Genomic DNA, 18884 nt, shown 5'->3' with positions numbered 1-18884 from the left:
CCTTTCAAACGGAGACTGTCGTTATCTTCTCCCATCCTCCCCTAATCCGAGCATGACTTCTCTACCTTATGATCTCGCCGTGAATAGGACGCTAAAGCCTAATCTTTCCTCTTTAAATTTTTTTACAAACGTAGCCTGTATTTCTAGAAATGGCTAGCACATTTGTTGCTTTCTACGAATCTTATGTGTATTATTCTCGGGCTCTAGAAAATTACGTTCATTCATGCTACCCGAGAAGGTGCCTCGTCTTACAACATATCATTTATGGAACATAAATACTTTTCCACAACGTAATAATCCATCAGATATTGCTTTTAAAGAACTATATCAGAAAATATCAGTGTCAAAAAACAGAAACATAAAGTATCGTCTCCTTAAAAATCATCGATGAAAAAAATTCTAACACTATTATGCAAGGCAACTATGTCGTCATTCACTCCAAAAATAAATGTTCTGCTGCGTTATTACTAATAATTACACATTAACATTTTTAATTGTCCTAAAAGCGTTCTGAAACATATCTATACAGTATTGTCTTCCGAGCTTCAGGGATGACAAAGAAACGGAAATGTTTTAGAGTATCTCCGATAGAGAAACGTGTGAGGTACATCGGCTTGCATATTTCAGGGGCAATTTTAACTCCAGAAAGTGGCAGGATCCGCATTGCTGTAGGGATTCTGGTGCGCAGCTTAAGGCTATTTACAACTTCGCAAGAAGCCGTATGCGTGGGAAATGCTTTTAAGCGGCAGTCGTGCGTTTGTGTACACTGCGACGCCGTGCCTTCTTTTTTTCCCGTTCGTGATTGTCTGGAGGTGGGAGGGGGGGGGGGGACTCTGACGTAAGCGAGGCTAAGCGATAGAATACTTGTGACTGGCTTCTCTGATGAGTTAACGTCAAAACACACCCTGAGTATGGCGTCGTGCAATAGTCGCCGAAACGTCGGAATTTTATAGTTGACAATGCGGTCACAAACCCAGAAGAATGGCCGGCCGGAGTGGCCGTGCGGTTCTAAGCGCTACAGTCTGGAACCGAGTGACCGCTACTGTCGCAGGTTCGAATCCTGCATCGGGCATGGATATGTGTGATGTCTTTACGTTAGTTAGGTTTAATTAGTTCTAAGTTCTAGGCGACTGATGACCTCAGAAGTTAAACCGCATAGTGCTCAGAGCCCAGAAGAATTTTATTGACTGTGACAACGGCCGTAGAAACCTGCATTTAAATTTAATGTCAAAAATGTTTTCCTAGTAAACATTATCATCTTCTTCTACAGCGTCCAACCCGTGGCTGCGTCTGTTTGAACACGAGCCTCCACATATTATCCTGTTCTCCCAACAGCTTCCACTCTCCACTCTATCCCAGTCTTCTCTCGCTTCGTCTCACATTCCTTCATACAAACGATCCATCCGTCTCTCGGACTCCCTCTAAGTCTTTTGCCTCTTATTGTCATTTAATGCGTCTGATTTGGTATCCTGTTAACTCCCATTCTTTTACCGTGACCACACCGTCTTAATCTCTCTTTTCTAAGGACTATATCCTGCTCGCCTACTCTATACAGTTGTAAAGCGCATGCTGGATTCTGGAAAAGTCTGTCTGTCAGAGTGTAAATTAATGTAGTTTGTATGGAAGTGTGTGTATTGATATAACAACTGGACATCAAAATGGAGGCAGACAGATGGTCGCTAGCCGAAAAAAGCCGCCTATACTGTCGCAAGCCAGCACCCAGCATTATGCTAGCAATAATGATGTAACTTCCTGAAACCATCTGAAGATGAACCTGAAAAGGTTCGAAAACCAGTTCATGGAATAAAACATAATTATTCAAAAAAGTGACTGGTTGCAGTTTTGTATAACTTATTTACATTCAATATACGTACAGTCACGGTTCTAAAATATCCGTAATGGATAAGCATAATCTTTCTTCATTTCCCAATTTTACAAAACAAAGTGAATATTGGAACATAACATGCTCGGTATAACATATGTTCGCTTTTTCGTTGTACATTCTTGCTCCATATTAGGTTTCTTACTGTGTGCAGTTATCTATGTGCTGGCCGTTTGCCCTTTCACTACTTCCTTTGTTGTAACTGACGCTGTCTTCTATTACGATTCCCATTTACTTGAAACTTCTCACTTTCTTTAGTACTTTCCCTGTAATACTTACATTCGTTGCCACTCTCGTCAGTAAAGTTAATAATGAATGAAAAAATACAACTGAATAAAAATGACTTCTTTCCGAACGGAAATAGTGTTGCCACTTGTATAACCTGACATTTCTGAATAATCAGCTTCGACCAGAAAAGGATTTGTACGACGACCCTCCAAGTACATCAATCAAAATCCACTGTGTTACCTTCTTGTGCCAGTTTTAGCGTGTATACTTCGAATACAGCCTCCTTTCTTTTTTTATTATTATTTATCGGTATTCTCCTCAACACAGGAAATTCTCCCCAACATGACAACATATTCAGAACTTATTACGATAATTATTACTCAAGTACTCAACACTATCTCTTCAAGAAGTTTCTCTAGGTACTTCCATCTTGTGTATCCTTTTGTTCTGCGCCGAATCTTCAAGTTGTCATCTATACATTTTGGAGCCAGGGAGTAATCGGTCATTCTCTTCTTCTTCTTTCCTCAGTTTTCCACACCATTGCCAATTTTGGTATTCTTATTCCTTTCATTCTTCTTAAATGAGTGTAATGCTGTAACTCTCTTCGATCCATCACATCACATAATCCTTCTTCCACTTAGATGATATTATCACTTCGGTGTTCCTTAAGAAGTCTCTCGTTGATATTCTTGCTAGTCTTCTCCAGAAATCCATCTGTAATACTTCCAGCTTGTCTCTGATTATTTGTTCAGGTCACTGCTCCATCCAGAACTATACTCTTTCGTATTGACTTTTATATGTGTCTCATATTCATCACATTCCTGCTCCATAACATTGAATTAACCATGACAATGACCTTGCTTTCATTAATAAATTATTTTACTAACTTCTAAATTTAAATTTCCCTCTTTTTTTCTAAAACGGGCCCCTTGTAGCAAAAATTGTTGACTTTCTTTTTCATCTAGATCGTTATTAACACATTCTATTTTTTGATAATAACTCTACAAACCCCAGTTTTTATATTCCATTTGCAGCTAATTATACATATAATTTCCAATCCTCTCCTGTTTGTTTTCCTGAACTTCTTTTCTTGTGTTTGATTATTACACAACAGTAAGGAGACGATGACGATGATGTTTGGTTTGTGAGGCGCTCAACTGCGCGGTCATCAGCGCCTGTACAAAGTCCCAATTTTTACACTGTGCCTTTTTTTTCACAATCCAGTCTAGTCACTGTCACAAATGATGAAGAAGATGATGATAAAATGATGAGGACAATACAAACACCCCATCGCCGGGCAGATGAAATCTCCACCCCGGCCGGGAATCGAACGCGGGACCACGTGATCCAGACTCAGCAACGCTAACCACTGGAGCACGAGCTGCGGGCGACAGGAAGGAGAGGTCAGCAGCAGAGTATTGTGGCAACTGTCATCCCAGGGAAGCTGGACAGATGCAGAAATTCTTAGCGAACAAGTTAACACACTAGACAGAAGATTTACATAACTCTGGTTTCTCCCAGTGTACGAAAATTCATTATAAATAACTCAGCAAGGAACAGAGTCCAGCTCTCAATGTCGACAAGGAAGATTCCCTCTGAATTAAGCACAACCGATGGTGTCGTAGCGAAGAGCCTCCACGCGCAAGTGGATTGAGCGCTTGCCACCAGCCGTCCCATATTGCGGCAGCAGAGTGCTCTCGTGGACCAGAGCTGCTGGAGATGTGGTTCAGCGGACGAGCGCCATTGGGTCCACCAGATCCCGCACGGCCGCTGTCTGCGTCTGACGGAAACTTGCAGTTCTGTTACCAATATGAAGATGACTGTCGTGTGATTTTGATATGTGATGCGACATCTTTGTCTTTGACAACACCCTATCCGTCCCTCAAAGTTTATGTGTGATCGCACTGTCGCAGCCACTGTCCACGCGAGAGACAAATTATGAAACGTACTGCTCCGCAGATTTACTTGGATACGTATATTGGTGGACCTGGATTAATCCTAGGAAGTTCTACGTCATTAAATATGTCTAAATGTTACCAGACTCGTTTTTTGGCCCGAAAGCCGTGGCTCCTATACCGCTAACAAAAGCCCTTTAGTAATTTAACTAACAAGGGGAGGCCGCCAATTGTGAAATTCATATTCGATTCATACTGCGCATAATAAAAGCTCATGGCCAGAGGTGTAATGTGGCAAAGCACCAAGATGCACTTCTCAGCCGTTGTCGAGAAAATCGACAGTTAAAAGAAACCGTTGCGGTGAAATACTCTCTACGATTAAGTGTTTACTACAGCGTCGTGGCGCAGCGGTAAGCGCTCGGGTTTGTAATCCGAAGGTCGCCGGATCGAATCTCGCGCCATGCAATTTTTTTTATTATTAGTTTTTTGTAATTCATATATATATATATATATATATATATATATAATTGCTTATGCATGTTGGTGAAGGCGGATCGCTCTCCAATTGTACCGCCTCCATTTTTCCGTTTTTTTAACAGGGTGTACCAAAACTCTCCCGTCCGCACTGATTTTCGACGATGTTGTAAGTTGCGCTAGGGACCGCATCTACCTTCTTTCAAAGTTAGCAGGCAACTACGCTGTTATGCGGCGGCTCGTTTTGGCCCATTCAACATCTGTCCTTCAAGTGTAACGAGCGAGTAACGGAGTTTATATTTCATGCCTGCCACAGCGAATTTGTGTTCGTGGGGTCTCTATTCTAATTCGAACGTTTGACTTACGCTGTACGTATTCGTTTCGGAATATCGTTTCTACGTCTTCCGTTAACTATACGTGGTTAACATTATCAAGACAATTAATAACATTTGTGAAATACAACTTTGTTTGCGGAAAACATAATGATGTTCGAAGTCGCCAGTTTTTCCACGACAAACGACTTTCAACAACTTATTGTATGCATAATTGTTGCAACTGATTGCCGGGAAATATATATATATATATATATATATATATATATATATATATATAAACATTTGAATTACAAAAAACAAATACTAAAAAAAATATTTGCATGGTGCGAGATTCAATCCGGCGACCTTCGGATTACAAACCCGAGCGCTTACCGCTGCGCCACGACGCTGTAGTAAACCTTTAATCGTAGAGAGTATTTCACCGCAACGGTTTCTTTTAACTGTCGATTTTCTCGACAACGGCTGAGAAGTGCATCTTGGTGCTTTGCCACATCACACCTCTGGCCATGAGCTTTTATTATGCGCAGTATGAATCGAATCTGAATTTCACAATTGGCGGCCTCCCCTTGTAATTTACATTCAGAAAGATCCCGATATCCACCCATTGTGCTGAACAACGCACACCGTTAACAATTCATACACTGTCTCAGTCTGGCAACTTTATTAACGGTATACACAAATGTTCACATGGCTCTAATCACTATAGGACTTAACATCTGAGGTCATCAGTCCCCTAGACTTAGAACTACGTAAACCCATCTAACCTAAGGACATCACACACATCCATGCCCGAGGCAGGATTCGAGCCTGCGACCGTAGCAGCCGCGTGGTTCTGGACTGAAGCGCCTAGAACCGCTCGGTCACAACGGCCGGCCGATACACACAAAAATAAGGCAGGAAAACACTTCAAAGTCCAACGATCACACGAAAACACCACACTCAAATTTCCACTGAAACAAAAGGAATTTATTGACTTCAGTTAAACCTCACCAAGTTCACTTCGGTCAACAAACACGACGTCTAGCATCTCTCGTCTCCGATCCGATAGAAGGCGCTACCTGGTGATCTCGTGTGTGCTCACAAAACCGCATCAGTCACCTGGATCTCTGGAAAATCATTGTTCAGCGAAAGTGCAGGTTTCTAATTTCCACCTTCCGGTACAAACAATGGGCATTCTGAAGACCTTGATCCACCTAGCCCATTAAATCTCAGATACTGACAACCTACAAATGGAACTGGAACACCTAAAAAGTGTGCTCCTGAACAATTTACTCGTATATTCGTCCCAGCTAGTGGAGTGAGCACTACAGACGTGATTGGCAGACAAAAGAAGAGGATGAAGCTTTCAAAAGGACAGCTTATGCACCATATATTGGAAATATTTCCGCAAAAATAGGCAGAGTGTTACGAAAACGTAACGTTAAAATGATCTTTCGCCCTGTATAAAAAATCTCGGCGCTTCTGGGCTCTATTAGAACACAGAGAGGCGCAAAGCAGGTGTTTGTAGGCCTCTGGCAAATCTTATATATGGCAAACGACGTATCCCCACACTGTTTAGGAACCCAAAAACAGACGACGTACCCGCGTCCTCCAAGCCAGCACATCCGCTATAGCAGAACACTCTATCACTACTGGTCATTCGATGAAATGTAATGAAACCAAAAATTGTTCCTCCTCTCGGTCTTCTGCAACCCCTTCATCAATGAATCGATGTAAATACGACGGAGTCCCTTATCAATCGTGTCACAGAAAAAGTTCATGCTCTGCTTAACCTGCGTCGTTCTGAGATTTTCCCGCTCGAAGATGGTCGATTGGATGGACTGGATTGGATTGTTTGGGGGAAGAGACTACACAGCGAGGTCATCGGTCTCATCGGATTAGGAAAGGACGGGGAAGGAATCCGGCCGTGCGCTTTCAAAGGATCCATCGTGGCATTTGCCTGGAGCGACTTAGGGAAATCAGGGAAAACTTAAATCAGGATGGGCGGAAGCGTAATTCAACCGTCGTCCTCCCGAATGCGAGTCCAGTGAGTTAACCACTGCGCCACCTCACTCGGTGAAGATGATCGACTTGATATCTGTGAGGCGAGCATTCACCGCGGTGAGCGCGTGGTACAACACACAGGCATGCAGCAGAAACTGCAGGCCACTTTCTGCTGCTATTACATGCACAAGCCTGTACTGTACATTTGGAAACTCTGATGAGTTATTTAATACCGAGACGAAAAGTGCTATGAGAAACGGGATCTGTGCATTGCACATAATATACCTTATTTCATTAAATTTGTGTAAACAAAAATTTTTCACTATAAAAGGAGATAGCCTAATGGTTGAGGCGACAGTTCGTGAAAAACAGGAGACGCAGGTTCGAGTTCTGGCACAACATAAATTTTCGTTTATGGCGACATATTGACGATAAAATACAGTATTGTGCAAAAGGTAACACGAAACTTGTGGTGTCACCGCCAGACACCACACTTGCTAGGTGGTAGCCTCCAAATCGGCCGCGGTCCATTAGTGTACGTCGGACCCGCGTGTCGCCACTATCAGTGATTGCAGACCGAGCGCCGCCACACGGCAGGTCTAGTCTAGAGAGACTCCCTAGCACTCGCCCCAGTTGTACAGCCGACTTTGCTAGCGATGGTTCACTGTATACATACGCTCTCATTTGCAGAGACGACAGTTTAGCATAGCCTTCAGTTACGTCATTTGCTACGACCTAGCAAGCCGCCATATTCAGTTACTATTGATATTGATATCGTGAATCATGTACCGTCAAGAGCGACGTTCATCATTAATGGATTAAAGTTAAGTATCAAACTAATTACGTCCGCTTTCTGAATACTCATTCCATGTCATGTTCCAGACCTCACGTCAGTATAGTTCTTCCCTCCTCACGCCAGCCTGCGTGAGCTAAGACGCGTGCATTTCGGCCTCCATTCGTAACACGGTGTTGGCTCTTTTGCCAACACAACAAAACTAACTTTAGGAAAATGTTTCACTGCCAACCAAGACAGCTCCAGCATACTTGAACAGTACATGGAAAGAACTGTTACATTATTGTATTGTATTGTATGTTAACCGGGGGCCTAGAAACGACGAAGAGGCTCCGTCCCCGCCGCAGCCGCAGTGGTCCACAACCCCACGACTACTACCGCAGTCCACTTCACCCCTCCGTCGTCCCCTGCCCCACACTGAACCACTCTTTCAGGGTTATAGTGCGGATCGGCCCCCGGTGGACCCGCCCCAGGTAACGTCTGACACCAGACGAGTGTAACCCCTACGTTTGTGTGGTAGAGTAATGGTGGTGTACGCGTACATGGAGAACGTGTATGCGCAGCATTCGCCGACATAGTGTAGCTGAGGCAGAATAAGGGGAACCAGCCCGCATTCGCCGAGGCAGATGGAAAACCGCCTAAAAACCGTCCACAGACTGGCCGGCTCACCGGACCTCGACACAAGTCCGCCGGGCGGATTCGTGCCGGGAACCAGGCGCTCCTTCACAGTCCGGAAAGCCGTGCATTAGGCCGCACGGCTAACCGGGAGGGCCACTGTTACAGTATAGTACACAAACTCACTGAAAGAAATATTCAACGAGACGAACAGAAATGACACTTTTATTCAAAGACAGTCGTTACCCTGACGTCACTGCAATTTATGGCGGTCCTGTGGACATTACAAAATGCGACATGGTTTTTAATAGGATTTATGATCAACACGGAGGTCAATGCATGCTCTGCGCTGTGCTCCCATAACAACCACAATGATACTAAGGAGTTCCATTCCTCTACCAGCCCAAGTCAGGGCTGAATGCATCCCTGAAAGGACGCACCCGGGGAAGGAGTAAACATCACAGTAATTTTGACTGTTGAATGTATCGTGTTCAGAGATGTGGAGGTCATTACTCCCACGCAACATTATACTTCCCCACACCATAAGACCTGGATCACCAAAACGATCATGTTCTACGTTTCTGGGTGCATTACCTATTCCCACCTCTCACCATGCGAACACGATCGTTTTCGTGGTCCAGGTCTTATGATGTTGGGAGGCATAATGTTGCCTGGGAGTACTGACCTCTGAATCTTTGAACGTGGTACACTCACCTGTCGAAGTTAATGTGACGCTGTCCTCCTTCCGCATGCGCGTCTTTTCAGGGGTGCATTTGATCCTGACTTAATTTTTACTGATGACAGTCCAGACCGCATCGAACAGCGCTGGTGAAGTAACTCTTGGAATAAGAGGATATTCGGCGAATGGTCTAGCCTGCCCATTCCTCCCACTTAAATCCCATCGACCACTTGTGGGACGCGCTGAGGGGACGTATTGCAGCACGTTCACGTGCACCGCTTACCGTCCACCAGTTGTCAACCGCGCTGGTGGAGGAATGAAACGTCCTACCACAAGAACTCCTTACCAACCTCGAGGCTGACATGTAAGCACATTTCGTAGCATGCATTGGCTTCAGTTATAACCAGACACCCTATTAACAACCACGTTCCGTCTTTTATATTGTCCACAGGTCCATCGTAAATCACAGTCACTTCCGTATAATTATCATCTTTGAACAAAAATGCCATTCCCTCTCATCTCATTGTGTACCTCTTTCAGTTACCTCTGTACTATGCTGTAGCAGATCTTTCTACATACATGAAAAAAAGTTTTGCATCACCTCGGTTCGGAGAGTTCCGGAACCTGTACAAAAAACTGGAATAGAGATCAACATAAACACCATTTCGCTCTTTTTATTGCTCATGAGAACCATATGTTGCATATTGTACCACCATACAGCGAGGCCTTCAGAGCTGGTGGACCAGATTGCTGTACACACCGGTAGCTCTAATACCCAGTAACGCGTCCTCTTGCATTGATGCATGCCTGTATTCGTCGTGGCATGCTATCCACAAGTTCATCAAGGCACTATTGGTCCAGATTGTCCCACTCCTCAACGGCGATTCGGCGTTGATCCCTCAGAGTGGCTGGTACGTCACGTCGTCCATAAACAACCCTTTTCAATCTATACCAGACATGTTCGATTGGGTTCATGTCTGGAGAACATGCTGGCCACACTAGTCGAGCGATGTCGTTATCCTGAAGAAAGTCATTCACAAGATGTGCACCATAGGGGCACGAATTGTCTTCCATGAAGACGAATGCCTCACCAATATGCTACCGATATGGTTGCATTATCGGTCGGAGGATGGCATTCACGTATCGCACAGCCATTACGGTGCCTTACATGACCACCAGCGACGTTCGTCGGCCCCACATAATGCCATCCCAAAAACAACAGGGAACCTCCACCTTGCTGCACGCGCTGGACAGTGGGTCTAAGGCGTTCAGCCTGACCGGGTTGCCTCCAAACACGTCTCCGACGATTGTCTGGTTGAAGGCATTTGCGACACTCATCGGTGAAGAGAACGTGATGCCAATCCTGTGCGGTCCATTCGGCATGATGTTGGGCCCATTAGTACCGCGCTGCATGGTGTCGTGGGCGTTGGGAGTGAAGTTGCGCATCATACAGGCTACTGCGCACAGTTTGAGTCGTAACACGACGTCCTGTGGCTGCACGAAAAGCATTATTCAACATGGTGGCGTTGCTGTCAGGGTTCCTCCGAGCCACAATCCGTAGGTAGCGGTCATCCACTGCAGTAGTAGCCCTTGGGCGACCTGAGCGAGTAATGTCATCGACATTTCTTGTCTCTCTGCATCTCCTCCATGTCCGAACAACATCGCTTTGGTTCACTCCGAGACGCCTGGACACTTCCTTTGTCGAGAGCCCTTCCTGGCACAAACTAACAATGCGGACGTGATCGAATCACAGTACTGACCGTGTAGGCATGGTTGAACTACAAACAAGACAAGCCGTGTACCTCCTTCCTGGTGGAATGACGAACTGATCGGCTGTCGGACACCCTCCGTCTAATAGGCGCCGCTCCTGCATGGTTGTTTACATCTTAAGGCGGGTTTAGTGACACCTCTGAACAGTCAAAGGGACTGTGTCTTTGATGCAATATCCATAGTCAACATCTGTGTTCAGGAGTTCTGGGAACTAGGGTGATGCAGAATTATTTTTGATGTGTGTAAATATGGCGTACGTTCCATTGAGGTCTGTCACTTGGCAATGACACATCATGCTGAAGTTACTTTCTTCCTTAAGTTTTGTGTAGCAGTGTATTTACATATCCCAGATTTTTTTTTGCACACGGTGAGTTTACTTGCGTACTACGACGTGGTTCGCTGAGTCGACAATGGACTCAGTGGCGCGTGAACTCGGCGTCGTCAGCAGAGTCTTATCCTTCGTGGAGACGATCGTGCGACACTACCCGTCTAGAAGTGACCTCGTGTTAGATCGCAAAAACCATTCAACCTTTCCCCGGGAGTTGGTTTGAGAGTATCTCTTACAACGGTTCTGCCCAAGTTGCCAACCCAGGTATGCTCCTCGCTCAGGAACGACTGAAGAATTTCTCTGTCACGATCGTTGGTAAAACGGATTTTGCACGATGCCTTTGACTGACATTGTCTTCCTTGCTAGGCATACCGGCCTCGCTCTCACTTCTTGTCCCAAGAAGCTGCCATTGTACAAAACCGCCTCCACATACGAACAAGAGTCATATGTCGCCCAACGTGCTCCATAATCTCTGTCTCTGTCTCTCTCTCTCTCTCTCTCTCTCTCTCTCTCTCTCTCTCTCTCTCTCCCCTCTTTTTCTGTGTCTCACGTCACTTTTGAAAATGTTGAAATCGCACTCCCAGTTGCGTGCCTTAGAAACGAGACACCACTACCGTACTCATTGCCCTGACTGCCAAACCATCTTACTATAGGAAGGATTCGACTTCCTGCTCATCTCAGTGGAGTAGAGCAGGCGTGTTGACAGATTAAGAATGGGAGGGGGTAAAACAACCTTACCTAAATAACAGTCGACTACAAACTCAATGAACTATGTATACTTTGATAAAAGCCGACAAATGCATTAATAATGATGCTTAGATCATTGAAGAACGTAAACAGGCCCTGAAATAGGTGAAACGTTGGCAAGTTACGAGATTGTTACCACTCTACCGGCAGACAACGCACTGTCAATGAAGAAAAACCAAACATGTCACAGCAGAGGACACGTATAAAGTGAAGAAATAAAACACGTTAATGAGAGCGAGCGAGAGGTAACATTGTCTATTGATAACACATGGCAGTAGGACACGGCAACTTATCTCAGCAGCGGCATGGAGACAACGTTGGTCCCGCTTCATTGCTTCATGGGAGTCGCGTCAGATAATATAGTGAAAGCTGCACGATATTTCAGTGAGACATTTGCTCTTCATCTTCAGGTGCTTACTGACGTGTTGCTGCAGTGCCTCGCCAATATATGCGCTGGCTTGTTGGAAAACAGTGGGCGCCAAGGTGTGGTGCTATAACGTCATCCTAGACAAATCATAGAGAGCGGCGACGTGCAGAACCCCTGCCGGAGAAACGGGCCACGGTCTCCGCAAGCGTACGGGGGAGCCATTTTACATGAAAGTCGCCTGCTCGGGGTCGGCGTATAAATAAGATATTGTAGTGCCTGATTTATTCCGAATCACGATGCAATGTTCATTCGGACATCCAGGTATGTTTTTCCGGAACACACATAACGGATGCACGATTACTGTTTGTACTCCTATGGTTGACGACATATGAAAGTTTGGGTCTGGCCGTGAATCGTGCTCGGATAGCCAAATGGTGAGGCGAGCACTCGCGATAAGCGGGAAATCTGGGTTGGAGTTCCGGTCCGGCACATATTTTCATTGCCGGTATTCCATTATGAGCTGACGGTAGTCCATATTCCTAATTGCGAATACATTTCGTGTATTTCGTGATGGCTGTAGTCGCCACTGTGCCTGTTCCTTCGGACATGCATGCATGCATGCAACTGCTCGTGAGTGGGGCATCACACGCTGATTTTTTCAAGACTACAGTGTCTGAAAAAAAGTGAAGAACGCAGAAAGGAAGGAGAAAACTAAACTTCAAATGTTGGGAGGGAATATGATGGTACATTAGTGATGCTATTTCAGTGATTACGAATTTGCAGATCTTTTGGGCTGGATGCATGCACTGATTCCATTTTTATGTCAAAAAGCCGTTGTATCTTCTGCTTAGGCACGGCGGCCCATATCTGTTTTAATTGGTCCTTCATATCATCGTTTCTGACACCGGAACGATGAAGACAAAAAATGGCTCGAATGGCTCCGAGCACTATGGGATTCAACTTCTGAGGTCATCAGTCCCCTAGAACTCAGAACTACGTAAACCTAACTAACCTAAGGACATCACACACAGCCATGCTCGAAGCCGGATTCGAACCTGCGACCATAGTGGTCGCGCGGACGAAGACATCCGAGATGGTCCCACACATGGTCGGCAAGGAACAGATCTGCGGAACTCGCCGGCCACTGGATTACCTCAGAATCACACAGGCAATTCATACAGATATATACAATGCGTGAACGTGCATTGTCCTGTTGGAAGACAACACGATACTGTCACCTGAGCGGTGCTACATGAGGATGCAGGATGTCCGTGACGTGACGTTGTGGCGTCAGAGTTCGCTGTCACTATCAGCCGAGGTCTCTAGTTATATCCGACGGCTTTCCACAAAAATGGTTCAAATGGCTCTGAGCACTATGGGCCTTAACATCTGAGGTCATCAGTCCCCTAGAACTTAGAACTACTTAAACCTAACTAACGTAAGGACATCACACACATCCATGCCCGAGGCAGGATTCGAACCTGCGCGCGGTTCCTGACTGAAGCGCCTAGAACTGCTCGGCCACCGCGGCCGGCCTGGCTTCCCACACCATGACCGCCAGGACTAAATTCGCTGTGTCCCGCGAAGGCATTGGAAGAATGGGACCTCTGCGCAGGTCACCGCCCCGCTCGCCGCCGAACCGCGGTTCATCGCTCAACACAGTAGGACGCAGCTCACCAGCAGTCCATGCATCCCGCTTGCGGCACCACTCCAGACGCAGCCACTTGTGTTGTGGTGAGCAATGCAGTCTACGTATGAGACGGTAATTCCCTAATGTGCCTGCTGCTAGTCACTGACCAATAGCGCAGGCCAAAACAGGATGTTGCAGAAAATCCATTACTTGTTCTCCTATATCGCTTCAGGCAACTGCCGGGATGGTTCCTTTGAAAGCGAACGGCCCACTTCCTTCCAAATCCTTTACTAATCCGATGGGACCGATGAACACGCTGTTTCGTCCCCTCCAACAAATCAACCAAGCAACCAACCAACTTGTTCACGGAAGTGCACAATACGGCGATCTTTTCTTGTGGTGATCAGCCACGGTCAACCGAAACTTTGAAGACGGCTGTGTCTGGCAGCAAGTTTCCATGCAGTCCCATTTCACGTCATTGTCACATCTGAATGCCTGGAAAATTTATATAATGCACGATTAGACCAATCGGCCAAATGGAGACCCACAATGAGGGCCCTTTCACTGTCAGGTGCTGATAACTCTGTCTCGCTCCAGTTCACGGTAGCTCCGTGTCCTAAACAGTTATCACTCATCATCTGATCGTGCTTATGGTTCGTAAGGGCCGTGAGCATAATCAGAGGATTACGAACCAGCGACAACAACACTACACAGAAACAATGCTAAAGCAGTATGGTAAGTGCTCTACCTGTCACAGAGAATTGCAACTCTAATCATTTATATACCCGCCGATGGTGTGCACATATATGAAGTTACATCGACATACAGCCATCTCATGTTGGTGATTCATTTTCTAGTCACTGTATATCTACAAATATATATACACTACTGGCCATTAAAATTGCTACACCAAGAAGAAATGCAGATGATAAACGGGTATTCATTGGGCAAAAATATTATACTAGCACTGACATGTGATTACCTTTTCACGCAATTTGGGTTCATAGATACTGAGAAATCAGTACCCAGAACAACCACCTCTGGCCGTAATAACGGCCTTGCGACGCCTGGGCATTGAGTCAAACAGAGCTTGGATGGCGTGTACAGGTACAGCTGCCCGTGCAGCTTCAACACGATACCACAATTCATCAAGAGTAGTGATTGGCGTATTGTGAAGAGCCAGTTACTCGGCCACCATTGTCCAGACGTTTTCAATTCGTGAGAGATCTGGAGAATGTGCCGGCCAGGGCAGCAGTCGAACATTTTCTGTATCCAGAAAGGCCTGCAACATGCGGTAGTGCATTATCCTGCTGAAATGTAGGGTTTCGCAGGGATCGAATGAATGGTAGAGCCACGGGTCGTAACACATTTGAAATGTAACGTCCACTGTTCAAAGTGCCGTCAATGCGAACAAGAGTTGACCGAGACGTGTAACCAAATGGCACCCCGTACCATCACGCCGGGTGATACGCCAGTATGGCGATGACGAATACACGCTTCCAATGTGCGTTCACCACGATGTCGCCAAACACGGATGCAACCATCATGTTGCTGTAAACAGAACCTAGATTCATCCGAAAACATGACGTTTTGCTATTCATGCACCCAGGTTCGTCGTTGAGTACACCATCGCAGGCGCTCCTGTCTGTGATGCAGCGCCAAGGGTAACCGCATCCATGGCCTCCTAGCAGATAGTACATGCTGCTGCAAACGTCGTCGAACTGTTCGTGCAAATGGTTGTTGTCTTGTAAACGTCCCCATCTGTTCACTCAGGGATCGAGACGTGGCTGCACGATCCGTTATAGCCATGCGGATAAGATGCCTGTCATCTCGACTGCTAGTGATACGAGGCCGTTGTGATCCAGCACGGCGTTCCGTATTACCGTCCTGAACCCACCAATTCCATATTCTGCTAACAGTCATTGTATCTCGACCAACACGAGTAGCAATGTCGCGATACGATAAACCGCAATCGCGATAGGCTACCGACCTTTATCAAAGTCGGAAACGTGATGTCACGCATTTCTGCTCTTTACACGAGGCATCACTACAACGTTTCACTAGGCAACGTCGGTCAACTGCTGTTGGTGTATGAGAAATCGGTTGGAAACTTTACTCATATCAGCACGTTGTAGGTGTCACCATTGGCGCCAACCTTGTGTGAATGCTCTGAAAAGCTAATCACTTGTATATCACAGCGTCTTCTTCCTGACGGTTAAATTTCACGTCTGTAGCACGTCATCTTCGTGGTGTAGCACTTTTAATGGCCAGTAGTGTAACATTGATTCATTAACGAATGGAAATTCTCGTATGACTACAAAGTGTCCCTGTGCCCGGCAGCTGGAGTGGGTGTGCGACAAGTCTGCGCTGGGCTCGGTGGCGCAGTCGGTGTTCTTCGCGGGCGCCATCCTTGGTGGCGTGGTGTTCGGCTGGGTGGCCGACCACTGGGGCCGCATCCCGGCCTTGGTGGGCACCAACGCCGTGGGCGCCGCCGCCGGCATCGCCACCGCCTTCGCCTCCAGCTTCTGGGCCTTCTGCCTCTGTCGCTTCCTCGTCGGGCTCGCCTTCGACAACTGCTTCACCATGATGTACATCCTGGGTACGCACAGGCCGGAATTTCTCACACTAAGAGTTTGTAGGTCAAAATGCACTTAATTGTCTACGTCGTCCCATTTCATATTGTTACCTTTGATCCAGTGTTTTCCAATGAGTACCTCCCAGCACTGCACTCCGATTTTGCGAAGTCCGTAAAATACCAATGTACAGCTAGCATCATCTCCTCACTGGATGAATAGTTTTCCGCCTGAAAATTTCTTTATACGTGTGAAAATGTGGAAGTGAAAGGGTGTCATACATGGTGTAGAGAATATATATTCCAAAGATCCATACTTCAAAAAACCCTTGGGTTTGACGTGAAACATATGGTCGCTCGGCGACCAAAATACCTTGGCTGACAATACACCGTCAGATTTGAATCAGTAATAACCACGAGACTAATAATGCGTAAACGATGTTAGAGCCCACAACAGATAGACCATGTCTGGACGTGTTCGTCGGCAGTACTTTTTCTGACTGTGACGTCACCATAGAAGTTAGGCGCGTGCGCGTGATTGCTGAGAATTACCTTTACGTAAAGTTATCGCGAAAGCACGTATAGCTAGGACACTGATTCTGATATATGGTTCAAATGGCTCTGAGCGCTATGGGACTTAACTTCTGAGGTTATCAGAACTTTGAACTACTTAAACCTAACTAACCTAAGGACATCACACACATCCATGCCTGAGGTAGGATTCGAACCTGCGACCGTAGCGGTCGCGCTGTTCCAGACCGTAGCGCCTAGAACCGCTCGGCCACTCCGGCCGGCATTTTGATATATGCCCTCGAATATAAGTGAATATTAGTATTAAATTGAAAATTACAAAATAATTAAAGATGTCGTTTCATATGACTCCGACATATACGAAACGCAAGTCGGAGGAAAGCTTGCGTCGAAATGAATGCAAAAAGCCAAAAAAGTCCAGAGCCGATTGAGCAACTGTAGCGTGAAAAGAAAATAGGACTTGCTATTTATCTTTTCTGTAACCATTACGATATTGTATGTAATCACTGTGCTAAAGACAATGATAATTAAATTACATTTTAATACGAAACCCTTGTTACAGTCTTATCCCAACACTTTTAACAAAAATCTGCAGCGCGGCCACAAACTCCTCGCACAGTTTTTTATTTTTTATTTCAGTAGCCAAAGCACCATTAAAGTCAAGTTCATGGCCTGGATAAAATAACTATTTTCCTGTAAAATTAAGAACGCTCTTTAACTGTATTTTCATCTAGCTGGACCAGGTGACACTCCAGTTATTTTACTATCGGTTACAAGGCACACAGTAGCGGAAGTTCCTTTTGCGATACGCAAAATTATATCCCCGTCAGCTTTTCCAGCAGACAAATTCCGCCATATAAGGTTTGAACGATGTCTCTGAAATCAACAGCGATTCACCGTCTTCATTAATACAATGACGGAAACGAAGTGTTACACCTCGAACGCTACCAAATGGATACTCCAGTCTTTCCACAACAGTGGGATATGTTGATTAACATTTCATCCTTAAGGGGGATTACTTTCAGTATATTTCAGTACAGAAAAAGCCATTCCTGCAGATTAAGTATGATGTCAAACCTTGATGGCTGTTGAGTGTGCGTATCGTAACAGAAATTTTCTGGTGGACATTTCAACACAGCATACCTGTAAGATGCGCACGGGCAGGTTACCGTAATTTTTCGGACATTGAGAAAGTCGAAACATTGGCGTGAGGAACGTGGGGGCTTCATAATCACATATTTCACACAGCTGACTGTAGTACGATGCAGAGCAAGTTTTAGCGGGATAGACGCGAGACAAAAATGTGGCAAGAAGAGAAGGCAACAGACACACCCCACGTTGATGTCCATTAATAGGTGTCCGGGTGCGTTTGTTCAGATAGTGTTAGGTGTTATTTATTATCCACTGTGAGATGAACACCTCCACGAAGTGTAGTAAATATCGGACTAGCGCTTCATCACTTTCCACTAACTTCAGTGTACGTGTTAATAGTCTACGAAAAGGGCATTTAGAGAGTGTAGGACATTTACAGCAACTGTCAACGTCTACTAAAACGTATTGCTAACTTAACAGCATTAATGACACATCCATTTTGTTTATCTGTTGCTCTTGCGTCATAAATAATGATTTTGGACTGTTGTTGTGCGTACACTCGTTATCCTATCCAGTTGAGTACGACTTGACGGACTTGTGTATTAAGCGCCGTTTGAGTAGGCAACCGAAACGACGCTCCTGCATCGCTGGTAGCTGACATGTTTCCTCTGATCTGAAAAATGAATCGTCTGTGTCGAGTGTCTAGTCCACCACGCAGCTTAAACATATCATAGGTAAATAAGCAAAGTTGTATCCGGTAAAAACGGCAAACCTTCGCACTTTCAGATTTTCGTAACAAATGGGGAAAGTGGAAGAGATAAACTATGTAAATTATCTAAACTGTCTTACCATGAGGTGGGCCACCATAACAAATTTAATAATAACGACTGTTATCATAAATTAACATAGATATATTTACAATTCAATATACAGATATATATATTTACATTTTAATTTTTTTTT

The 18884-nt window shown here is 45.4% G+C and overlaps 1 protein-coding gene across 1 annotated transcript in view; it reads left to right on the top strand.

Moving 5' to 3' along the window:
• Positions 1 to 18884, top strand: part of LOC124775976 (organic cation transporter protein-like) — a 154347-nt gene that overhangs the window by 87897 nt on the left and 47566 nt on the right. Inside the window, exon 3 of the mRNA XM_047250816.1 lies at positions 16067 to 16325. Within this exon, the coding sequence (XP_047106772.1) occupies positions 16067 to 16325 (259 nt within the window). The remainder of the gene's footprint in view (positions 1 to 16066; positions 16326 to 18884) is intronic.

Source organism: Schistocerca piceifrons, chromosome 2, assembly GCF_021461385.2.
Source record: "Schistocerca piceifrons isolate TAMUIC-IGC-003096 chromosome 2, iqSchPice1.1, whole genome shotgun sequence".
Classification (NCBI taxonomy): domain Eukaryota; kingdom Metazoa; phylum Arthropoda; class Insecta; order Orthoptera; family Acrididae; genus Schistocerca; species Schistocerca piceifrons.
This window is presented reverse-complemented; position numbering and strand designations above follow the sequence as displayed.